Source organism: Pogona vitticeps, chromosome 1 (assembly GCF_051106095.1).
Source record: "Pogona vitticeps strain Pit_001003342236 chromosome 1, PviZW2.1, whole genome shotgun sequence".
NCBI lineage: Eukaryota > Metazoa > Chordata > Lepidosauria > Squamata > Agamidae > Pogona > Pogona vitticeps.
The window spans coordinates 59593456-59620486 of NC_135783.1; the positions used below are offsets into that span (position 1 = coordinate 59593456).

General features: G+C 38.3%; 1 protein-coding gene across 2 annotated transcripts in view; it reads right to left on the bottom strand.

The window, feature by feature from the left end:
• The window catches only part of MAP3K21 (mitogen-activated protein kinase kinase kinase 21), a 54877-nt gene that overhangs the window by 4785 nt on the left and 23061 nt on the right, over window positions 1–27031 (bottom strand). The window contains exons 3-10 of one of the 2 annotated variants that reach the window (XM_020786833.3): window positions 21192–21340; window positions 17984–18159; window positions 15580–15820; window positions 13492–13614; window positions 4785–4901; window positions 3494–3644; window positions 2273–2367; window positions 593–1351 (exon numbers count right to left, since the gene is read on the bottom strand). In XM_020786833.3, coding sequence (XP_020642492.2) covers window positions 593–1351; window positions 2273–2367; window positions 3494–3644; window positions 4785–4901; window positions 13492–13614; window positions 15580–15820; window positions 17984–18159; window positions 21192–21340 — 1811 coding nt within the window. The remainder of the gene's footprint in view (window positions 1–592; window positions 1352–2272; window positions 2368–3493; window positions 3645–4784; window positions 4902–13491; window positions 13615–15579; window positions 15821–17983; window positions 18160–21191; window positions 21341–27031) is intronic. The other variant, XM_020786852.3, reaches the window with a different exon arrangement.

Consider the following 27031-nt stretch of genomic DNA (forward strand, 5'->3'; position numbering starts at 1 on the left):
CAGTGGACCCTCTACTTACGGAATTAATCTGTATTGGAACAGTGGCTGCAAGTCGAAAAGTCTGTAGGTCGAATCTCCATTGACCTACAATGCATTGAAAACCGATTAATCCCATAACCAGCGGTTTTTATTCTATTTTTGTTCCATTTTGGTTTTTTTCTGGTCTGTAAGTCGATTCTCTGGCTGCAAGTCGAATCTAAATTTTGTGGCCAGAGAAGTCTGTAACTCGAAAAGTCTGTAAATCGAGCCGTCTGTAAGTCAAGGGTCCACTGTACTCTTCTTCTCACATTCATTTTTTTTCTTGATAAAGAGGATCATATGTCTAAGAATGGCTTACATTACCCAGTAATATCAACTTACCCAGTCTCATGGAGGGGGGGGAATAACATTACCACCACATTGGCAATGCATATAAAGGCATTAAAAATGGAACCAGATACCTTTCTTCAGTCTGAAGAGGAGGTGGTATGCAACTAACTTTCATGGCTTCTGTTTAACATAAGTGCTTATAAAGTGCTTATTTCAGTGTTATTTATTCATCAGAGTAATAATAACTCCCTCCAAGTAACCAAGCACACTTTGTTCTACTCACATGTGGAATGATGTGGATTTCCATCTGACACAGTCCGTCTGTGACCCAGAAGTCTCCCTTTTGAGGAAGAGGTATTTGCTACACACTGGGTTTCTTGTTTCAAAGGAAGACTTGGAGATGGCAAGTTAGAGTCAGCACTAGAATCAATGTTGGTCTTGTGTTCTCTTCCACTTACAGGACTTTCTGGCAAAAAGCATTTAATGGGAACATCTCCATTCTTGGGTGGTGTGTTCACAATTGCATCTTCATTATCAGGCTGAAGGAGGCATTTAGTGGAAACCGAAGACATGGACAGAAGATTCACAGTACTTTCACATGGGCATAACGAAGGGATGTGGGTCTCCTCTTTTTTGGACTGCAGCCTTACAGGGCTTGCACTTCTGCGAAACTTGGAAGCTCGCTGAAAGAGGCCATCACGTTTTTTCTTTTCCTCCTTGGGCAACACTTCATCTGGAACCTGTGCTCTGTTCAGCTCCCTAATATCCAAGCCCAGTGGTACAGATGCGAGAAGGACAGCACAGCCATATAGTACAGAGTCTGTTCTCCTTCTCTGTAATGTTTTACCAAAACTGTTTGTAGGGGTCATTTGTGGAGTGCTGTTTGCAGAACTTGCTGGGTTTCCTTCTTCAAACCTTTCCTGTTCTGCAGAGTTTAGTCCTTGGTCATCCTTCGCAAGAGGTAGATCAACGTAGGCCTGATTTGGCAATTTTAACTGTTTTGGTCGCTTAGTTTCCAGACCTTCAGGGGAAAGCTTCTGCTCTGTATAGGCAGAACATTTGTTCAAGCATTGATATTGAAAAGAAGATTTTTTTAAAGAAACAAATAAACACCAATATGAAATCACAGATAGCTTTGTAACAATTACTATGCAGCCATGACAACAACAGCAGCAGCAACAATAGTCTTAGAACTGCAGAGCTGGACAAGACCCTGTGGATCCCTGAGTCCAGCCCCTGTCAAGACTCAATTCCATTGTCAGTGGGGAACTGAACTCTCAATGTCTGGCTCTGCAGTCAGAGACCTAAAACACGGATCTATCTAGTAGTTCACCAGTGTTACATATACCAAGAGAACATCTACAGAATAAAACATCAATGAAATGGTAACACTGGATTGCTGGCCAGCAGCAAACTTCAGGATGTGCATATAAAAAAAATCTTGTTCAGTTCCAAATGCCTCCAGTTTACAGTTTCAAGATCAGACCAAGACTACCTACATCAGGATTCACTGATGCTTACAACTGATCACATGCCAAGACTAGACAGAGTTTCATCTCCAAACAAAGTGACTCCTTACATCCCTCCTAGATAAAGGGAACATGGTGCTCCATGGTGCAAGTTGCCAAAGGCTGCACAGACTGGCTGTTCTCCTGGAAGGCACAAGGAATTGAATTCCCAACTCCTGGGTCTGCAAACCAGGTACAGTACTCCAATGCACTGCGCTATCCAGCCAGCAGCAAACATAATTAGCAATGTAAAATTGACAGGCATATAATCCCACGAGACCAAACCCTCTTGAGTCTAACTGTGAAACTCAAGTGCACCTGGTGTTCTATGCAGAAAGGCCAAGCCCTATAGTCATATTTCTAAGCACTCTAAAGTGTGTGGTTAAATTTTGGGTGCTAATCTCTACTAGATCTGAAAAAGAAAAAAAATCCCTTATTCAGCTGCACATACTCACCTTGATCCATGAACAATGAAGCTAGTGGAACACCTTTCTGATTCTTCATCAGAAGTGTTGACCAAGGACTACTGCCATCTGAGAGTGGTCTTACTCTAAAATCAGAGATAAGAAGAAAACAATGTTCTTTACACAGATAGCCATATTTTACTGGGTTAACAGAAAACATTAATAATGGACTAGTCTGCCTTGGCTCTATACTATGCAGCAGAATATGTTTTAGCCATTACTACATTCTTGGTGTACCATAAGTCTCTGTAACATTCCTTTCTTGTTTCTGAAAAATGTGCTGACCTCTCACGAATATGAGTTTCTGGGTGAGATAGATCACCTAGATCACGTTCAAACTAGCTCTATGCTTGGTTGTGCATAGAAATGGCATTGATCACCCTGGTGGATGAGCTATGCACATGAAGTGTGTGTCCCTCTTAGTTCTGCTGGACCTCTGGGTGGCTTTTGACACCATCAACGATGGTATCCTTCTGAGACACCCTAGGATGAGACCTGGATATAGCCCTCCACAGACAGATTACGTGAGAAGGCTGGACTCAGGAATTCTTGTGTGACACTCTGGTATTTGGCTTGATACTTTTTACTCCACATTCATCCTAGTTTCCATGCTATTTAACATACACATGCAACTATTGGAGAGGTTGCCTGGAGTCTGGAGGTTCGGTGTCACCAGTAAAGCAAAAAGCAAAGCAAAGTGTGCTGGTTAGGGTTAGGAGTTGGATGATAGTATGCCACTATCATCCAACTCCAGGTCTCTTTTCCATCCAACTCTAAGGAGGCTGTTTTGATTCTAAATCGCTGGAGGACAGAAACATACTGAAGCTTAATCCAGACAAACAAAGGTGCTCTTAGCTGAAAGGGAGATTAGAGAATAGGAATTCAATCTGTGCTAGATATGGCTACATTCCTCTTAAAAACCTCAGGTTTGCAGCGAAGGCATGCTCCTGGACTCATCCCTGAGCCTCGATGCCCAACACTCATCAATGGCCAAGGATGCATTTGGTCTGTTGACTGCTGGTCAGTTTTTAGGCCCATTTTACAGTGCTGGTTAATTTTGGTAAATTCTTGTAAATAAAAAGGGTACAGAGGCAAAATTTTCACCTATTCCTATTAATTCTATCATCTTGATCACTGTCATTTTCCGTGTGGTAGGGTAATTTATATCAAATATATTTCATAAATTATTTTCCACATCATGAACAGTCATACCTCTCTTTACAATCTGTGCGCTCTTTTGTTTGCACTGAGTTTGGTCCCCAAGTACAACCTTTCTTTTTAAAGCTTTGCTTCACATCTTCAAATTCTTCCTGATGACAAGCTGTGCTTCTTCCCCAGGTTCTGTTGCTCTCATCGGAGGTTACTGCAGAAAGACGGAAGAACTCAATGGCCATTCTAACCAGCTGTGGTATGAAGCATCTCTGAAAATGCAGCCTGCTGTAACATTTCACAGTATGCTACCAACAAAGAGATTTTCCCCCACCGTGACAGATAAAAAGATAATCCAAGTAAATAATTATTTAATCCATCAAAATAGGAGTATAAGGAAAGAAATTAAGCCAATCAACAGAAGATAACTGATTCTTTTCATGCTTAAAAAATAATCAGATTCAGGAAAGTTATAGATACTGAACACTTAAATGAGATATACTGTACCTGTAAAACTCAGGTGGCCCACAGTTCCAATGAAAAGCTGCCTCATCCTGCCATTTAACATGAACAGCCCACCCTGCTTGGAACACAGACCACCTCTCTTATACAGTAATGATATATCTTTTCACAAGGGAAAGTCACACCTTAATATGCAATTAATGTGTTTGTATATATTCTTATATACAGTGGGGTCTCTACTTAAGAACGTCTCTACTTAAGAACAATCCAACTTAAGAACAGCTCCATTTGCTAAATTTTGCTTCTACTTGAGAACAGAAATCCAAGATAAGAACAGGAAAAAAAACCTTTCCTGCTCTTTTTTTAACCTTATGTCATCTTAGGTTAAAAAAAATTCTCCCCCTAGTGGTAGAGTACGTATTAACCAGCTTTGCATTAGTTCCTATGGGAACTAATGCTTCAATGTACAAACACACCTCTACATAACAAAAAAACAGCCAGAACGGATTAATTGGTTTTCAGTCCATTCCTATGGGAAATTTTGCTTCAACTTAAGAACGTTTCAACTTAAGAACACCATTCCAAAACGGATTAAGTTCTTAAGTAGAGGTTCCACTGTAGTTTCTATGGACGGAAAAGAGCAGATACGGATTAAATGGTTTTCAATGCATTCCTATGGGAAATGCAGATTCAACATAAGAACTTTTCAACTTGAGAACCACCTTCCAATACGGATTAAGTTCTTAAGTAGAGACCCCACTGCACTGTATATATACACTAATACAACAGATTCTGTAATGGATATCCAATAAGTGTTCAGGCTATAACTTTGTACAAATTTAGCTATAAAATTTACATAACCAACACCTTGTATAATTTAATGCAGTCTTGCCTTTTTTCTTAAACCCACTGGGAAGTTCATATTCACTTGTGATATCTACATCTTGCTGGTACACATAAATACTATTTCTCTGCCCATTAGCAGTACTGGGGTCAGTTTTGGAAATCACTAAAGAAACAATTGGAGAATATAAGTGAAAATAACATACTGCACTTTAAATTTGGTATTAAATACCAGTTCTGAAAATACTGCTAATTACATGTCCCAAAGCATAGAGAGTGTAAATAAACACACATGTTTAAAATGACAAGCTTTATTACTGCCTAGAAATGGGCACTTGCTGCAGTTTGGCAGATAGGGCCCACAGATCTTGCACCTTTGCCCTAGCTTCCATGCCCCATCTCTCCCGCAAGCACCCTCAGAGGAGGAGGCAGGGCAGGGAAGCCCATGGTTCTGAAAGGACACGTGCGGGAGGAGGTGGGACGTAGAATCCAGGGCGCCGGCACAACACCTGAGAGCCCAATCCACTGAACCACAAGAAGTGCCCATCTCTACTGCCAACACCAATACCACCAAAGCAATATCACCAAAAATACAAAAACAAAGCGGAACACCCCCATCAACCATATTGCAATAACGTCTGAAACAGCATGACCTCACAATTTATTATAATGAGACACTCAGCCAATTTGGACATCGTACAAAAACACACGCATGTGTGGACAACGTGCCATGAAACTGCACTGATACAACAAGGAGAGTTGAGCCACAACATTGAGATGATGTGTTATTTAGCATAAGCATGATGGTTCTCCAGGTGGATTTGGACTACAGTTCCCATAATCCTTCACTATTGGTTATGCCGGCTAGCACTAATGTGAAGTCCAAAGCTGTCTACTCCTTATCAGCTGCTGCTTTACACTATTCTGTAGTCTAGAAATCAGAGCAGGTGTGAGCATGCGACTACTGCCTGCCTGTACCAGAGAGAATACAACAACATTCCCATATTTCACTGCATCTTACTTAATTTGTTCTGAACATGTTGGAAGAAAGCTTGTGGAAGGGAAGTTCTATACCATTGAAAAGCCAATCTGAGAGTTGGAGAATGATCTAAAATTGGATGGGTTGTGATACATGCCCTTAATTCCCCAGGAGACCCCCACGGCCCATCTCACTCTATTCTAGATGGTCCGCTAAGAATCAGTAGTAGTTTTTAAAGGAGGGTAGAAGCTGAAGTCAGGAAAAAATGGGAGGGGGAAGATCTCCTTCTGTCAGCTTTCTTCTATCCCGGCTACTCAGAAACCATGAAAAACAAATGTTGTCCAATCTACTTAAGCTTCTTGCACTTTATATACATATTAGCACGCATAACTGTACAATCAGTATGTGTTTTTCCACTTTAAAGTTTGGGGATCCCAGGTGATTTTGTTACTAAGTACTGTATTTTACATTCTTGGAACATTTGTTGCAGTTGACAGCAGAGCAAAGAGCAACAAGCACCGAAGACATATAGCTACCTATTCCAAGGAATAGATTCCTGAAAACTCAGGGGAAATCAGAAGGAAAAAAATGTAATCAAATCAGGTGTGTGTGTGTGTGTGTGTGTGTGTGTGTGTGTGTGTGTGTGTGAGAGAGAGAGAGAGAGAGAGAGAGAGAGAGAGAGAGAGAGAGAGAGAGAGAGAGAGAGAGAGAGAGAGAGAGAGAGAGAGAGAGAGAGAGAGAGAGGATATTAAGGGAAGTGTGAATCTCTCAGAATCGAACCCACGGTAAAAAAAAGCCCTGAAGTTTCTCTCAAAATCAAGGCAAACTAAGGCCCCAGAGTACACAAAATCTGCAGAAGTAAAAATTACATAAGAAATAGTGAACTGAAAAGCATCTGCATGATGTGAGTGTGGATGTACGTGTGTCCTTCCTTCTCCGAAGCACCAATTGCTTTTTCATAGAATAATGGAGTTGGAAGGGGCCGATAAGGGCACCAAATCCAACCCCTACACACTGATGTTCCTAATTTTCCTGCATTTTGGTTGGCTCCTTTACCTTCACCTCCTAAAATTCAGTTCTGCATTGGTAGATGGCATGTTAGTAGAAAAAGTGCACTGCACCCCATTTCCAGACACATATGTCTAAACTTTTCATTTTACTAAATACACAATTGTTCTTTTTGATCTGCCCAAGTCAGGTGCGGGGAGAAAATCTACTGCATGAGAAAGAAAACAGTTTCCACTTTGCCCAAATAAGTAGACACATATTAATGTCTGTTAGAACTCTCCTTCAGCTTTATCTATCAACTCTGCAAGAACAAAAGATAATGGGAACAAAGGATTAAGGAAAAAGTGTTGAAAGCAAAGAAAATAATCTTTTGTTTACAAGACATACTGGTTGAAAGACTGACAGACAATAGTCTCTTTCAATCCTGGGAAATAGGAGTGATAATTTATTACCAGACCCAGAGAGAAGATGCTGAATAATTAACCAGTATTAGGGACCGAGTGTAATCAGAAAAGTCTTAGTTAGAAGTTGAATATAATTATCTCTTTTTTGCCTCTGAAATGCAAAGTTGAACTCCACCTAACACTCTCCAGACACTTTCTAGTCCATCTTAAACCACATTTAGTAATCTAGTATTTTTCATTTCTTTAAAAAAAAAATAGTAGTTAAATGTTTTTAAGGACAGATAAACTAGAGAGCTTATAATTGTACCTGGCCACAGAGTTGTATTCAACAGGGTGGATAAAAATCAGTGATTTAAAAAAATATCAAATAAATTTAATTCACAATTTAAATCATAATTTAATTTTTAAAAATTATTTTTTTATTTACATGGTCAAAAATTCCAATTTTAAAATCGTAAATTGATTTAAATCAAATCCACCCTGGAATATTGTCACTCCTCTATCACAAAACTTCTACTGTGAACAGAAATCCTTGTGCAGATGTCAAATCAAGCACTTGCACAAGCCATTGCAACTTCACTGTACTAGGTGATGCTTATGCTAATTGTTTTAATCGTACCAACAGCTACCAGACTAATTTGCAATTACTAGAGGAACACAACTGCTCTTTTTCTGCTAACATGACACTGGAGAACAGTCATAGGCATTTCTGACCAAGTTGTCCCAACAGCTGGCATATAAACATATCGATTATACAAAATTACAGAAGGATTAGACAAGTGCCCAGGCTTATTTAGAAAACAAACCTAAAAAACATTATCTTTGATAACTGTAAGGCAGATGCCCATGCAGAAGCAGAAGTTCTAAGGGAAAGGCTCAAAACAGAAGGCCATTACCACCCTTCAAGCCGTTCTTGTGAACTTTTGGAAATGTCTCACTGACCAGTTTTAAAAACAAAATGCTTGACTAACAAACCATGTCCTGATTCAGCAGCTCTCAAGGCTAGAGAACTGCAAAACAAGCCACTGTACAATTAAGTGATTTTTCCAATGTCTATCTCAACAGCTACAATCCTGTGCCAGTCACACGCATGTAAACACTACTGCCATCAGTAGCGATGCCTTGTGTTAGAATCAGAAATATTCACATGCTACAGCAGGCTTGTCCAACCCGCGGCCCGAGGGCCACCACATGTGGCCCAGTGCAATTTTTTTTATTTTTATTTTTAAAGAAATTCCAAAGTTTCAAGTTATACTGCCGGCCCTTGCGGCTGGAATGTGGCCGGGGCATGTCACAACAGTAGAGGGGGAGAGAGGGAAGGAAGGATGGAGTGGGAGGGGAGGGGACAGGGGGGCTGCGTGACAGTATTGCGCCATCCCCATCAATAGGTGGACCCCCTCCCAGCCCCATAAAGCCACCAGAGTCGAAGCTGGCAGCCTCTGCTGTCTGAGATCACAGCTGCTGGTAAGCGCACTTGGAGCAGGGCTGCGGAGGATGGCTAGGGCTGCCCCCTCATGAGGCCCAAACCAAATGTATGTGCGACCCAAACCAAATTTTCATCTTCTAATGTTGCCCAGGGAAGGTGAAAGGTTGGACACCCCTGTGCTACAGCATCTGGACTTTCCACACAAACTCCTCTGATTAAAAAATAAGCTCTGTTTTTATATAATTTTAAGACTAACTAATCCTGAAAGAGGACATAGAAAATTAAATAAATGAGAATGTAAAAACTAAATTATTAGAATGTGATAAAAGAATACTAGAAGAAGAGATTAAAGAAGAAGAAATTGCTGAAGTCATTAATAAACGGAGAAATAGTAAAACACCAGGCCCTGATGGATTGGGTCCAGAATATTATAAACATCTTAGTTCCATATTGATACCTAACCTAAAAATGTTTTATAATAAAATAAGGAGAGACAATGCCACCTTCTTGGAAACACTCATTAACGATTCTTATTCCAAAACCCAAGAAGGATCTAACAGATCCAGGATCTTATAGACCTATATCTCCAATAAAAAGATGCTAAGATTTTTTTGCTGCTATATTAGCAAATAGATTAAATAGATTTATAGCAAATTATATTAAAGAGGATCAATGTGGCTTTATAAAGGGAAGACAAGTGGCTAATTTAACTAGACATTTTGAACATTATATATGAGGTAGAAAAGGAAAAAACAAAGGCAACTTATTTATCACTAGACATATTTAGGGCCTTTGATTGTGTACAATGGCCAACATTAAAGCTGCTTATAAATGGCTGAGGATTTGGTATAAGATCTATTGGGGTTATAGATCAATTATATTCAGAAAATACTTCAGAAGTAATAGTTAATGATGGTTTAACAGAGCAATTTTCTAGGCCGAGGTACAAGACAAGGCTGTCCACTTTCACCAATATTGTTTTGTATGATTATAGAACTGTTTGCTAATGCAATAAAAATGATGAATTAATTAAAGGATTAGGTAAAAATGATACAAGTAAGATTAATTTATTTGCTGATGATTCATTAGTAACTATTAAAAACCCATTAGAAAATATGGATAAAATTAAAAATCATTTACGAAAATTTGGGGAAATAACAGGATTAACTATTAACTGGCAAAAAACAGAAATAACAATGTTTAATTACAATAAATATGAATAAGAAACGTTTGTAAATAAATATGGTTTTAAAATGTATAATTAGATTAAATAATAGTTAAAGTGACTCACAAATTAAAGGAGCAAAATTTAAACAAATTAAAAAGTGATATTAAAGATAAATTGCAGGAGTATTCTAAAATGAAACTATTGTGGTTTGGGAGAATCGCTATGATCAAAATGAAAATATTACCAAAAATTACTTTTTTATTCAGGATGCTCTCAATACAATTACAGTGGGGTCTCGACTTACGAACTTAATCCGTATTGGAAGGCAGTTCTCAGGTCGAAAAGTTCTTAAATCGAATCTGCATTTCCCATAGGAATGCATTGAAAACCATTTAATCTGTATCTGCTCTTTTTGTCCATAGAAACTAATGGGAAGCTGCTATTCCGCCTTCTGCCACTAGAGAGGGATATTTTTTCTTTTTTCCTTTTAACCTAAGATGACTTAGCTTTAAAAAAAAGGGACAAAAAGAGTTCGTAACTCGAATCTAAGTTCATAAGTCGAGTCCATATATTCCTATGAGAGCGGTTCGTAAGTCGAAACGTTCGTATGTCGAGCCGTTCGTAAGTCGAGACCCCACTGTAGAAGAAGATTTTAAGTATTGGCAGGGATTAATTAATAGATTTTGTAATCATGGTAAAAAAAATCAAGAATAAATAAAAGATATTGGTATAAGGCTCAAAAAATGGAGGTTTAGGTATTTCTAATATAAAAAATTGTTACACAGCGAATAAACTAAGATTTATTGGAGATATATATAACAAAGGAAGCTTAATTTGGTGGGATATGGAATCCTCAGGAATAAATGGGAATATTGAAAAATATTTGTTTAACGTAAAAAGAAATACAATAAATCAGATGAACAACCCTTTTTAAAAAAACATGTTAAATGTCCGGAACAGATATATAAAAAAGTTATGTCCCTTTACTTCACCACTAAAATTAGTGACTGAAATAGAAAATTTCCCAGCAAACTTGAAGGGTTTAGCTGATTTGTTTAAGGATAAAAAAGTTGCCAGACTGAAGGATTGGAGGATTAAAATGAGATCGAAGGATCAGATTATAGTTAAACTTCAAACTAATAAACTATCATGGTATAATTATATCTAGTTAGATAGTTGGACAAATGAATGGTTGAAAACTAATGGTAAATGTAGAGAATGTAGTAAGTATGAACAATTTCTATTATCACATGAAGACATGCAGAAAGATGCTTTGAGGAAGGGAGTAGTAAGTAGAATTTATAACCTAATTTTGGAACAAGAGGAAAAAGAGACTGAAATCGAAGGTTTGAAATCAATTTGGGAACATGATTTACAGAAATTAAAACAGAGCATTGGACAAAAAATTTGGAAGATGAGAGTTTTAAGATTAATGTTGGTAAGAATAAAGGAATTTTTAAAAAATTAGCTTAAGGTGGTACATGACTCTGGTGAAATTGAACATAATAAATTCAGACTATTCTAAGGCCTGTTGGAAATGTGATGAAGAAATTGGCAGGTATTATCATATGTTGTAGGAGTGTAAATTGATTCAGAAATTTTGGAAATTGTTTTTTAAGGAAATATGTGATATATTTGGAAAAGATATCAAACTTAATTCTAAAAATTGCTTTGCTCAGAGTGGTCTATTTGATCAGATGGGCAGGATACAAATCAAATAAATAAATAAATAAATAAACAAACAAATTTTTGATAAGATAGAACTTGATTATTGCTCAAAGGAATTGATTTCTAATTTTATGACAATGACAAGTGCTAGAATCTTAATAGCTAGATTCCTGAAAGATAAAAATGATATTAAATCTGAAGATTGGTATAATGAAATATGGGACATTGCGTTAAATGATAAATTGACTACTGAATTTAAGATAAAAGAGGGGAAATAAGTTTAAATATTTTTATGCAATTTGGGGTAGATTTATTGAATTTGCGTTAGTGAAAGGAAAGGAGAAAGCCTCTGAGCAACAACCAATACAATTTTGGAAAGGAGATTTGTAATAAAAGTATGGCTCCAAAGGATCGCGTGGGTATGGGGGTGCACTGTATTTTAGATTGTATTAATAAGTATTTTGTATTCTTGTATTTGTTTTGGAAATTAAAAAAAAATTAAAAAGAAAGAATAATTAACCTTTACTTTTTTATTGAATGCTTCCTCCTCTGCATTGTAACTAACTCTGAATGCTACCTGGCTTTCTTGTACATTGTTGTTATAAACTTTGACATATCCAAGCTCAATTACAGTAAACACATGCTTAGCTGACCTCTTATGTCAGTACAGAGAGCAACAATATGTTCTTTGTCAACAAGGGAACATGATTTACCTGAAGTGACCTCTAGATCACATGCAGATTTATTTATTTCTTCAACTTTTATACTGCCCGATTAGTGCAAGGTACTACTCTAGGCAGTTCACAAAGAAACAAATAAGGCAAATAAAATATTTAACAATAAAAATAAACAGTAAAGAGAAAAAATAATAAAGGCAAAACAAATCAATAAATGACATGAAACAAACCCACCAAGAGCATCAAACAATAGAAAGACCAGCAGAACAACTTTGACAAATTCATTAGAGGATGTCATTAAAACCTCATTAAAAAACATCAGTGTAAGCCACTAGTTCTTAACCTTGGGTTACTCAGGAGTTTTGGACTGCAACTCCCAGAAGCCTTCACCACCAGCTGTCCTGACTGGGGTTTCTGGGAGTTGCATCCGAGTAACAAAGCATCCGAGTAACAAAGGTTAAGAACCACTGGTGTAAGCAACCTCATAAAGGTTAAGAGGGAGGGGCCAAGTGCAGCTCAACAACAAGCTCATTCCAAATGACTGGTGCCACAGCCAAGAAGGCTATAACCCTCAGCGGCCTTAGGGATGGAAATTAAACAGATTTAAATGGAAAGTAGAAAACAGTAATAAACCAGGCTGAATTTAAAGCATAATCCATGGTTTAGTACTATCTAAATCAAGTCTCAACATTAACCATGATTAATGCATGTTGTGTTGTTAAAATTATGCACTGGCAAAGTAACTGACATTTACTCCACTGTTCATTATTATTCTCTCTGTTCGCTTGACTTTTTGCCAGCTTGTTAATAGTGTTGTGTATGTTTATATCTAAGTCTGCTAGCTTTTAAGTAACAGTATTTCACAGTTCAGTTCTCTGTACATTTACTAGGAACCACAGAATCATAGAATAATTAAGTTGGAAGGGGACTATAAAGCCCAACCCCCTGCTCAATGCAGGAATCGAAATAAAAAAATGTATGTCAGGTGGTTGTCTAAACCACTGGTTCTTAACCTTGGGTTACTCAGGGGTTTTGGACTGCAACTCCCAGAAGCCTTCAACACCAACTTTGCTGGCTGGGGTTTCTGGGAGTTGCAGTTCAAAAACATCCAAGTAACAAAGGTTAAGAACCACTGGTCTAAACTTCTTTTGAATGCCTCCAGTATTGGAGCACTCAACACCTCTCGAGGTAGTTGTTTCCATTAGCTATGAAGATTTTCCTGATAATCAACCGAAATCTGGCTTCCTGTAACTTGAGCCCATTGTTGTGTGTCCTGCACTCCAGGATGGTCGAGAATGTGCTTAATGAAATGGGTTAGTTTGGGGTCACAGTGATACAGAAGTGTATTGGAACGTCTATAAAATTAGATTAAGAAAGTTTAAGAAAGTCTATATAAAATAATAAGAAAAAATGGATTGATACTTACACTGTATAGCTCGAAGACGGGGAATTATTGGGGGACTACTTGGTGGACTAGAGCTGTTGCTGTTTAAGCTTCTTCGCTTATCTAGATTTGGAGAAGCCTGCACTGTTATCTTGTGCTGAAAATCTATAATAAAGGAATATGTTCAATTTCAGTATTTCTCAATAAAAATTAGGACTCCAGCTTTTGTACCAATTTATAAATAAGGATGTACATGGCAGCTGCCCTTTTGTTTTTGAAGTATAGCTTAACTGTAGTATAACCACAAAATTAAGTACTATTATATCTAATAAAAGACATATAACAAAGGAATTCAGCATTTTCATAGCACAATCCTTGTTTACTGAATAATATGTTCCACTGAGTTAAAGGGACTGTTTTCATGTATATGTGCTTTGAAATGCTTTTTGTCTTTGTAACAACCATATGAGGCAGGATAGTCACCTAGGGAGTGGCACAGTTGACTGTGATTTGAATCTGTTTCTCCCATAGCCAAACCTACCAAACCTCATGAAGCATGGAACTGCCTTTAGTAGTTACGTCCTATTATGCTATACACAAATATAGCATTCCAACATTATCTGAATGGGAAAATATTCTGCCTTATAAGAAAACAGCAATCCTATTAACTATAGCACTTTCTGTCAACCTTAGCATACAATGTTCAAGTTGTACGTCTTAACATACAATGTACAAGTTGTACGTTTTAACATACAATGTTCAGGATGTACGTCTTAACATACAGTGTTCAAGTTGTACGTCTTAACATACAATGTTCAAGTTGTATGTCTCATTGAAAAGAATCACCAGACAAAAAGAATGAACAATTGGCAATGAAGTACCACTACTGAGAAAGATGGATAAGAATGGATTTCTTGGACAGCCATAAAACAGAGGCAATATTTAACAGCAAGAGGAAAACATCTGATTATTTAATCCACATTCTTGGAACTATTTAACAACTAACTTGGCTCTGAAGGGAACATTACTGTGGTTGTCTTAAAGTCACTTTTCCTGTCTTTCTGCCCATCTTTGATATATTTGATTTGTTTTTGTACCACCCAGAGTGGATTTATCTAGATGGATGGTATAAAAGTCAAACAAACAAACAAACAAGTAAGTAAGTAAGTAAATAAGTAAGTCTCTAAGCACAGCAGAATTAATGTTGTAGAGTCCGTTCTGGTTGCTGTTACACACAAAGTGTTAGTGCTGAGGATATAGGAAGGCTAATGTTAGGGAGTGTGGGATAAGAGTGTATGCTATTTCACTCTTATTTCAAACAGAAAAAAGTAGTATTAGTCTATACAAACAGAGAGGTTAGGGATCTGGATATGTGCACAAAAGCACTACAGTATATGCATGAATCAGGAAGGTAATTTTAACCAATACAGTATTACATAATGTCCAAATTCTTGTTGCACTATTATGCAAAAAGTGTGACTTTTGGACATCAATTGCAATAAGTTAAGATAACTCTGTATTAAGTTATAAAGTTATTAAACCACTTAGATAGCCTTTTTGGTTATGAAGCAGGACATAACTAATCTAAATAAAGAGATAATATAAATATCATCAAGATGTTAAACTCCATCACAGCTGAAACTGAACTGAAACTTCAGATGTAATTCAAAATTTTGCATTTTTATCTACCATGGCTCATATTTATATTCTAAATTACCATTAACTTCCAGAGAGGCAGGGTTAGTTATTTTTTAACTTTAAATAGTAGAGCCTGCTCTATATACTATCTTTCACAAACCCATAATGGATGATTTGAATTGAACACAAATGTAATGGGGTGACTGGCAAGGGAATCCAGAGCTTCTTCAGTCCAATGTATTTGCTTCCAACAGTTTGATTTGTCTTCATTAAGACGAACTGACAGAAAGCCACAGCAGAACACAAACAAACCAGTAGTGACTATCTATTTCTTAGATATCACTAGTAATGGCTCATTTTAATGAATAAGATGATAATACTGAATTTAATCTCTGATTGCTATCTTTGAATAGTTGAGTCAGAAAATTAAAATCTGTAAATGTATTATTCATCTTAAGTGAACTCACACATGAGAGAAGGGAAAGGACAAACCTGAAGGTAGACTAATTCGATGCCCATCCTTAAGTTTTAATCTGCTTTTTTTAAACTTCCCCTTCCTCTTTTTCACATTGGGTTTCTCTTGATTCAACTGGAATATCAAAATATTTAATTCTCGTTCCAATACATCAATTTCCCGTTCTGCCAGCTGCTGTTCCCGCCGTTTCAGCAACTCTTCTTGAGACTTTTGGTGAAGAGCAGCTCTTGTTAATTCTTCTTCTCGTGACCTTAGCTCCTAACAACAGTACAGACATAATGGTTAGGACTTAATCTTCTGCCTTATGATGAAAGCAGTCCTGAGCCTTTATGGCATTGCATAAGCAGCAACTGTGCAAATAAGAATAATGAACAGTTTTTTTTTTTGAACCTTAAGCCAATGAAATAATTGTTTCTTGTTTCTCATTATGGACAAACTACTACTAATTTTTTTAAAAAGGTTTCCCCTCTTTAATTACTTATTTAGGAAAACTTTAAGAATAGCATAATCAGTTATGCTATTCATCAATGTTTTAAATTTATAGGGACTGTGTTAGGAAAGGGTCGGGAGAGAAAGACCTGCCAGCTGTCCCTTCTTCCTTGGAAGACAAGGGACCTTCACCTCATGATAATCCCACGCCAGGCAAAGAGGGAGGAGAAAGAACAATGAGATGGTGGAAAACCACCACCCCTGACAGAAACAAAAAAGGCAGGAAGGAAACAAAGAAAGGAGGAGGGGAAGGGAGAGAATATATACGAGGGTGAAGGAGAAGGAAGAGTAAGTTGAGGCCAGATGGACAGAGGAGGAGATGAATGAAAACAAACTCCTTGAGGAATGGCAGTGGATTAATAAACTGAACCTCTGGGTGGTGCAGTAGGAAAGAATGAAGATACTGAAGGAGAAAGCAGAGAGGCAAAGAGTAGCAAGGGTTCCTAAAATCACCCTATTTGGACAAAATGGAAAGCTGAGAGAGAGGGCAGAAAGGGAAAGGAGGGTTAAAGAGAAGGATAAGAAAAGGTGACTAAGATCATGGAACCACTTCCCCCAGGCTGGACCTCCTGGAGGTGAGGGAAACAACCCAAAAGAAGAAAGGGAGTCAAGAGAAGAATGGTGAGAACAAGCCCCAATGCCATTGTCATGGGATATGCCAGAGATGAAGACTGTCTTGAGGCTGGACCCAAAGAAAGAGCTGTTGTGGCATGATGAAAGAGATGGATATAAGGAAATTATGGGAAAGTCATTGAGCCCTTTCCTCTTCCTTTTAGAGGGGGAGAAGCTAGTTTTTAAGCACATTCCCAATGTTGAAAGGGATCTTTTTTGTTGTTAGGCATCCTTCAGTCTCGAGAGACTATGGTAACGTGCTCTGAATGGAGGACTTGGAACAGCATCTAGTGTGGCTGAGAAGGCCAATTTGAGAGTGACAATCCCTTCCACACTGAAGACAAATACAATCGGTCCCCTGTCCAGCTCCCTGATTTTGCTGCTTTTGGGACTGCCTCTTCGCCTCGGCCTGCTGGATAAGGGTCTCTTCAAATTGGGAGAGGCCGTGATGCACCGCCTGCCTCCAGGCTGAACACTCCGATGTCAGGGTTTCCCATCTGTTGAATCCATTCCTAAGGTCTTCAGATCCCGCTTGCAGATAACCTTGTATCGCAGCTGTGGTCTTCCTCTGGGGAGATTTCCCTGCACTAATTCTCTATACAGGAGATCTTTTGGAATCCAACCATCGGCCATTCTCACAACATGCCCAAGCCAACGTAGACGTTGTAGACGAAAGGGATGTGCAAACAATAAAGCTAATGTATTCAAACAAGAAAATGGCATGGACTTGTCTGTGATGAGGGGGCCAGAAATGGGGGGGGGGGCAATCCTAATCCTCATAGGTTGCAGTTTCCATCCACTGATTTGCCATATGGCTCATGGAACATTTCTGAAGGCACTGAAAAACTATAAACTACATATGTGTCTGAAAAATGTGACAGATATGAAACTTGAAATCACAGAAGCAATGACAAAAGACAGAACATTTGTAAACATTTGCTATCATCAGATTGTTTTGATATAGGCATATGATATTTCCCCTGCCCTACGCCCCCAGTATTCTGAAAGCCATTACATCATCAGAAACCTGTATGGGTTGATTTCATCCTGGACCCTGTCATATCATATGAACAAACACCGCTTTTTAAAATAATGGCAGTGAACTATACAAATTAGAGGCAATGATAGTGAATGATGCACACATACAAAAAAGCCAATGTAAAAGAGTTAAGAATGATTTAAGTCTTCAATGTGCAATTCAAAAGTTTAATATTCTTCCTTTTTCCAAGAATTGGGACCCACTTTGCCTAGAAACTATTATCCCACTCTACTTAGAAAATACAACACCACAATCTTAATGTTTCTTCAAAATGAACTTACATTTTCCTTGGTCCTCAGTTCATCAAATATCTGTTGGATTTCAAGTTTCCAGTCATCTTGCATGGAATGAAAAGATTCCTGAGGCATCTCAGTTATAACAGCCTCTTCAATGGCGGTAAGTTGCTCCAGGATCAAAGTAAATGATGGCCGGATATGAGGATCCTGGGCCCAGCACTCTAAAAACCCATCAATTACATTAGTCAGAAGATTAAGGAAAAGTACTTGACACTCAGTCAGCTTAAAAGAATTAACTACTTAGCATTTATTCTGAAAAATTTATGTATATGTCACTACCTCCTTTTACATAGGTTCAAGTTCGCTTGGCACTGCTCCTATGCAAACCTCAAAAACCAAACCAAACCAAAACCCAAATCCAATCCCAATCCTACCCAACAGTTTTTTGGTTTGGTTTGAGTTTTTTTGTTTTGTTTTGTTTTTTGGTATATTAGTGTCTGGTTCAGATTGTGAAGAATGGAACTTTTTTTTTAAATGTTAGGACAAAAACCTGGAAGTGTCTGGAGAAAAGCAGAATGTGAATCAGGTCAGGAGTACATCATCATAATGTACCATTAAGTCAATTCTGACTTATGGTGACCTTTTCCAGGGTTTCCATTCCTTTCTTCTGGGCGTGTCCTGGGACCCTGCAGCTTGCACAAGGCCACACAGACTGGCACTATTTTGCAAGAGGCACAGTGGGAAACTGAACTCCCAACCTCTGGCTCAGCAACGATACCTAAACCACTGTGTTATCCAGTCATTTAAGTGTGACATGTCATTTAAGTGTATCTAGTCATTTAAATGTAACATCTCTGTGATCCTTTCATTTTTAAAGAAAAGTAGAAGATAGGAAGCAGAACACATATGTATTCTGTAACCACATTGCTTACAAAGTGAATTCATAGTCAAGTTATGTACAATTTGCTGTGTGCAGTGGTGGTTGTGTGAGATCATAAGTCCACGTTCCATCACATACTGATTATTCCTATCAGCAAACCAAATAGTCCTATGATGATGAAGAATGGCACACAGAATCTTTTAGTAATAAGCAAACTAGATAAAAATCAATGATTTTTTTTTTTTAAAAAAAACTGAATTTATTCTACTGAAATTTGATTTAAAAAAATTAATTTGGTTTTATTGTTAAAATGTTTTTAAGGACCTTACATGATGTCAGTTGCAATTTAAAATATGTTAAAAAACCTCAATAGAACAAGGATTTTGGCTATATCTAATATAGATATAGCCAAAATCCTCTTGCATAAGTTGTGCCAACCTAAGAAAAATTGCATATTCTATAGAAGCAGATGGTTGGTAATTAAAGAGCTCCTCACTTCATCCCCACATTGCTGATAATCTCATTGTGAGTGAGAAAAGTGGGGTGGATTTGCACACAACTCCAAAGGTAGAGCTCTTTAATTAGGAGAACTCTAATTCCTGCAAGAATCCAAATGGCAATACTCTTTTTGGATTAATGCATGAATTAGGCCACAGTCATACCAGCAAAATGTTCCCCTGTGGTTACGCAACTTTTAATCGTGTTCCTGTCATGCTTTGTGGTCACGTAGCATTTTTACAGGATGTGTGTCCCAATGTGTTTTCAGGTTATTGAGTAATTTTCTTCCAGTTCAATAAGCACCTAGATCTTCTGGCTGACATAGTTTGACGGAAGTTAATCAATGCATTGACACAAATGCTGCAGGGCCGGGATTAAAACCAGTTTTAAAGGACATGGACAATGACAGTAGTTCAAAAAAGATGTGATAAGACTGCTCACATATGCAGCAATGCAACTTTTTTAAAAATACCAATCACAAAAAAAGTAGAAGCCTCTGGCCAAGTGAGAAACAATCAGTATTTAGAATGCTTGCTGAGTAAATGATTGGCTAATGGCCGTGTGTCATGTGACTGCAAATCTGTCATATAAATTGAATGGGAGATAGGAAGGCAGCATTTAGCTCGTGTAATGGAGGCTTTAGAGTGCTGCTAATTAAAGTGCTTGGTTCAATTTGGGATCATATTAAAAGTCACTTAATTCACATGCAGTAAGATTTAGTTTCATCAATGAGGATTTATTTATTTATTTAAATTATCTTTATCTTGCCTTTCTCCTTAAAAAAGAGCCCAAAGTGCAGAATCTTTAATTAGAGGCAATCTACCACTGTAGGTTTCACTTACGCTGGTATAAGTTACAAAAAGGGATTTTGGTCAATGTATTATGCAAGCTTTTAAAAGAAGTTTCATAAGTAGGGTCCAACAGTACTTGGACTGTTGTTTCAACTTTATGGAGTTTCATAGAATTCTGTACAGATGATTTAGGTCAATTTTTCTATCTTACCTAGCATCAGGTCTACTAAACATCATGAGAACAATCTGCCATTCACAGACCTGGTTTGTATCTTCAAAGAGTTATCCCTGGAGCTTTTTATATATCCTTTCCGACTGGCAGTTTAATTGCAATAGTGAAGTCTGGCCATGAGCTCCAGGGCTGTGGAAAATTTCACCAAATGTCACCTTGTTAATGCACTTTCTAGTTTACTTGCATAGCTTTAAGGAGCAACATTTTCTTAATTGCACCTGAAGAAGTGGGCTGGAGCCCACAAAAACAAAAGCTGAAGAAAATTTGCTACACTTACTTATTTATTTAATTCCTGCCTTTCTCCCCAAAAGGACCCAAGGTGGCTTACATCATTAATAAATTATACTTTAAGGTGCCAATAGGCTCTTTGTCCTTGGAAAAGACTTGGTTAGATATCTTTCTCTAAATATTTGCTAAAGAAGCTACTGTGGCACATTGGCCAAAAGGTTGTGATTTCATGGGGAGCCCCACACAAACCTTCACTCAACCTTGCAAATTACAGGGCAACTTTAAGAAAATCACCCTCTTTCAGTCTAAGGTACAAGATAGACTGTTGTAAAGTTACACTTATTCCAAGCTCTTTCTGTGGAAGGGCAGAGTATGACTTAGTGAACAAAACAAGCAAGCACTTTCAAAGATGAGTGTAGCTTTAGAAATGGACTATGTGCTCTAGTGGTAAATGTGTTAAATATTTTTACTAAGGGACTGCAACGAAATGAGAACCAGTGTTTTCCACACTTGGACAGAAGTTAGCACAATTCCTAATGAAATGCCAGAACAAAAAACTTACACACATTATAGACAACACAGAATTAATTTTATAGTAACTGTTTTAATAAGCAGCACAAGTACCTTTCATTAGTTTAGCAAATGGTTCAGGACAGGTGGATGGAATGGGCAAAATAAGCTTATTGACAGCAACGCCGTAAGCCACAGCAAGACCATCAATGCCACGATAAGGAACTTCTCCCGTAAGTAGTTCCCACAGCAATACGCCATAACTATAAATAAATTTTTGAACAGTTAAATGTGTTTAATGTTGATACATGGCATACTGAAGGGCATATAAAGGGCAGCAGCCCTATCTAGAAAGAACATTCACTAAAACAGACAGACAGACAGACAGATAAATAGATAAGCAAACAAACATCCATAACAGTCTAACAAAGACTATAGCATCACAACACTGTCTACCTTCCAGCACTGGTTGTGATGATAGTGCTACCCATGCTTGTAGCAAAATAAAATGCTTCACAACTATTTGGAAGTCAATGCAAAGGCACATGCACAAAGAAGGATTTTGTGAAGAATAAGCAGTTCCAGCATATTTGTTTCCAGAAACTTGCACCATGCAGGCTCATTAAGAATGAGCAGCACTCAGAAGAAGTAATTGGCTGATCCCTATTTATCTACAAGCGTTTAACCTAAATATCTTAAAATGGAACAGACTATTGGGAAATTAATAGTAATAATTATAATTTTTAATAGAAAATTACTGTCTTATTATAAATTTCTTTCCTTCTTTCCTCCCACCCACCCACCCTCCCTTCCTTCCACTGCCCATTATTAATCAACAGTGTGAAGGAGCCCTGTGGCACAGTGGTTAAAGTGCAGTAATGCAGGTAAAATTCTGCTCACAATCCTGGATCAGTCCCAGGTAGCCAGTTTCTGACACTGGTAAACTGAGTACCCAGCTTACTGGTGGGGCAACGTGTAGCCTGCACAATTAAAGTGTCAACCATCTAGAGAGTGCTTTAAGCAGTATAGGGCTGTATATAAGCAGCACACTTTGCTTTTATTCATCCCACTATTTCAGAGAATGGGTGGTGACTACATAAAATAAGCCAGAGTACTTTGCACAGAATCCCACCCTCTAAACTATGTTTGTTAGTTACAGGCTTTTTTCGGGGGGAGGTATTTTAGTAACAATGGTGCATCTAGGCAAATCAATCCCAATGTTTAGGTAAAACATGGATGTTTCCATTGATAGATGAGGTGACCAACCAGAAAACGGAGAAAGTTATATATAGGTCACTAGCACCCAAGACCATTACTAATTTGGAGCATTATACAGAAAGCCAAACACTAAAGACGTCCTCTTATGCGCTGTTCCTACACCCCAGCCTACACATCGTGAACCATCTGCTCTAGCTGCAGGAACTGTGGAAATCCAATTATCTAGCCCTTTCCCACATTTCGTCATTAAGGAACTTAAAAATGTTTTGTGTAGTGAGTCAAGGGCTGGGCAGGGATGGGGGCCCAGGATTACAATTATGATTAGATTTATATACCACCCATCTGGCAGCCAGGGCTGCACTGGGTGGTTTACAACAGATAAACAAACAACAGAATAATAATAATAATAATAATAATAATAATAATAATAATAATAATAATAATAATAATAATAATAATAATAATAATAATAATAATAATAATAATAATAATAATAATAATAATAATAATTATAATTATAATTATAATTATAATTATAATTATAATTATAATTATAATTATAATAATAATACAAAATTTGGGCATAAATCAAATCTCATAAAGTGCAGTAAAACAAGTACAATACAATAAATTACAGTTAAAAGCATAAAATATGATGATATTTTAGCAAACACTGTTGTAACATACAGCTGTTTGTTCAGGGAAAGAATGCTTAAATAGCCAGGTTTTTAACAGCTTCCTAAATGTGCCCGGTGAAGGGGGCAGGTGGACTTCAGGCAGAAGAGAGTTCCATAGTTCTGGAGATGCCACCGAGAAGGCCCAATTTCTAGTAGTTGTTTTCTAGGCCTCACTCGGGATCAGAACTCTCAACCACCCTGCCTACAATGATCTTGGAGGGTGGGCAAATCTAACTGGAAAGAGGCACATGGTCATATATCAAGGTCCCAAACCATTTAGGGCCTTATAGGGTAGTACCATTACCTTGAAACTGGTACGGAAGTGAACAGGAAGCCAGTGTAAGGCAGCCAGAATGGGAGAGATGTGCTGGTATTTTGTAACCCCTCTCAGCAAGCTGGCAGCCATGTTCTGGACTCATTGCAGTCTCTGTAGCAGTCCCAAGGGCAGCCCCATGTAGAGGACATTGCAGTAGTCTAATCTTAAAACTACCAGCACATGAACCGGCATGGGGAGGGACTTGGTGTCAAGGTAAGGGGCACAGCTGGGCAACCCACTTTAGGTGGAAATAAGTGGAAGGGACGACAGATGCTACTTGTTATGCCATTGATAGTACTGGGTCCAGAGGTACACCCAAGTTATGCACCTCATCCTTTATGGAAAGAGTAACACACACATCCCCGAAAGACAGGAAAGCACCCAGACCACAGACACTAGGGACCCCACCCACAGGATTTCTGTCCTGTCTGGGTTCAGCCTCATTCTGTTGTTCCTCATCCATACCAGCACCACATCCAGGCACCACATCCAGGCAGACCTCCCCCAGCAGCCTCATATAGATATTAAATAGCATTGGGGAAACGATTGACCCCTGCAGGACCCCACAACTGAGAGTCCATGGAGCAGATAACATCTCCCCAAGCTGAACTTTCTGTGGATGGTCCTCCAGGAAGGATCGGAGCCAGGCCAAGGCCTGACCACCAATCCCCAACCCCGAGAGCCTCCCCAGCAGGATACCGTGGTTGACGGTATCAAAGGCTGCTGAGAGATCAAGGAGGATGAGCAAGGATGTTTTGCCCATCAGCTTCCCTCAGGAGGTCATCTTACAGGGCGACAAATGCCGTCTCTGCGCTATGACATGGCCTGAACCTGGACTGGAATGGATTAAGGGCATCGGTCTCCTCCAGGAGAGCTTGAAACTGGCCAGCCACCACTCTCCCCACTAGCTTGCCAATAAAAGGAATGTTGGTGACTGGACAATAGTTGTTAATATCATCAGCTGCCAAGTTGGATTTTTTTCCGGATCAGTTTAATGGGTGTCTGCTTGAGGGTGAGGGGAATCCTGCCCTGAAGGAGAGACCCATTAATAATAGCCTCCACCCACTCAGTTAACGGCCTGGCTGGGCAAGGATCTAGTGAGGAGGAGGTGGCCCTGAGTGATCAAGAACCCTGTAAACCTTTAGTAGTATGTACTAAAATGATTTGTTGATGGATTAATTTAGCTGTAGTTAATTATCATATAATAGAATAATTGATCAATAATAATTTCAAGAGATTTTGACTTAGATTATTAAATTAGATTTAAAGCCAGATTCCAACACTCTCTCTCTCTCTCTCTCTCTCTCTCTCTCTCTCTCTCTCTCTCTCTCTCCATTTTCAGACCGGTTGCCTGGGTGCTGGTGAGTAGTAGAAAACAGGGGAAGATGAAGAGGGAGAAAAAGCTTTATGTGACAGGACTAATATTTCCATGTACAGGCACCCTAGAAAAGAGATGTTGAGGATACTGCAAAGGATGGACAGCTAGCAAGAACAGAATGGTTAAGTTCCCCATTAGAAACCAAAACATCTACTGTTAAACTCCATCTTTGTATACTTACTTTTATAATATAAGAAATGCATGCAAGATAAAAGGTAAAGAAAAGAAAAGAAATCCATAGGTAAGCTGGTGTTTTAGTAAAATACAAGAAAGATCGCTCTCAGACAACATCACTGTAACAAACATGAGACTTGCAATTAACTTGTACAGGGAAACCATAATCATTTTACTCTACCCACACAAATACACTGACATTAAGTCAAGGGGAACCTATCAGAGCAGCATACTAATTAAAGCTGCAATCCTAAACACACTTGCCTCAAATGTAACCAAAACCAAGTGACTTGCCCCAAGCAAATGAAGGCATAAACATATTTAGGAATGTTCTGTGTTTGAATGATAGGTGTTTCCCTGGCTATTACTAGGAAATATGAGAAGTGTACAATATTATGAGAATTAACAAGGGTCTGTTTGTATAAACATATATTGTATATTTTATCACACAATGGCATTCTGAGATAAAAAAAGAAATATTTGGATTTTTGAAACAAATTGCTACACAAAGAGATGCAAAAGCAAATAAGTGTGCACAGCTTGAAAACGTGCTGTCATTACGTTTTCATTTTCCTTTAGGTTCTAGTACTTACGACTGTGGAGGTATTCTTGAAATTAATAATAAGGACCTGCCATAAAAATCAATTCTGACTTATGATGACCCCCTTCCAGGGTTTTCTAGTTATAGGGTGTTGAGACATGGTTTACCACTACCTTCTTCATGGAGCATGTTGAGTCTATGTGGCCTGCTCAGGACTGCACAGGCTGGTAATCAAGCTCCCAGCTTTCCACTTTGTAGCCAGGTGCTCCATCTGACTCAGCTATCTAGCCGGCGATATTTGAAATTAGGTATAGAAATTTACTAGTGAAGTCTCAGAAGTCACAGGCATAAACATAGAAATAACTTCAACATTCTTTATAGTCCTCTTGTGTATGGTTTTGTTTGGGTTAAGATATTTCAGGCTTTATTACCAAAAACAAGAATCCAATTACTTACATCACAGATCCTGAATGCTTTTTGTTAACTGTCATGAAGCAATATGGGTTGCAGTAATGCCTATTGGAATGACAACTCTCTAAAAAAATACACCTGATTCATGAGACCACTCTTTAACAACCACTAGCAAAAAGCCTGGAGAGAGGAATTTATGCACATACAGTGGTGCCCCGCATAGCGATGATAATCCGTTCCGGAAAAATCATTACTATACGGATTCATCACTATGCAGAACAAAGAAGCCCATAGGAATGCATTAAAACACATTTAATGCGTTCCTATGGGCAAAAAACTCACAGTTCTGTGAAAATCCTCCATGCAGCCACCATTTTCGCTGCCCAGTAAGCGAGGAATCCGGGCAAAAACACAGTGGGTGGCCATTTTGGAACCGCCAATCAGCTGTTCTTAAAACATCGCTATGCGAAAATCGGTAAGCGAAACGCTTACCGATCATCGCAAAGCGATGTTTTACCATTTAAAACATTGCAATGCGATCGCAAAAACGATAGCAAAAAACACATCGCTATGCAGATTCATCGTTAAACGAAGCGCTCGTTATGCAGGGCACCACTGTAGTTGTCCCTAAGGCTATCTGATAGTTTTAAGGTCTGGGAATTATTGCTGCTAGTTCCTTCACAGCATGTGGAGGAGCTGAAGAAGGAATAACTGCTGGACAGAAACCACTGACGCCCTCAGGATCTTCCCTGTGCAATTTTGAGGAGAACAAGAACGGGACACACTTGACAGTACTTCAAAGCAAATCCATCATTCTGTGCAAGCAAGCAATGCATCTATTTTGTCCTTATTGTGGGATGGTTTAGAAATTACCGTCATTGAACTAAAGCAACAACCATTCAGAAATCCCCTTCTCTCCACTGAAAATTGTGTCAATTAGATCGCTTTGCATGTCAATCAGGAAAAATCTAGTCAGGCAAAGGCTACTTATTATTCTATTTTTCTGTCCGATTTACAGAAAAAGGAGTTGTGCTTGAGTTTCTTTAAAAGCTGTTTAAATTGTAAAGCATTATTAACAAGTAACCATTTAAAACTATCCAGAATGTTTTAAAGAAAAGGGTTGGTAACCTCTAACCCTTGCAACAGTGGGGAATGTTTAATATTTTACTGTGCTAACTTATATCAGTCTTTCGCAGAGCACCTAAAATATTGGAAAAATAAGTGGAAAAAATCATGTTG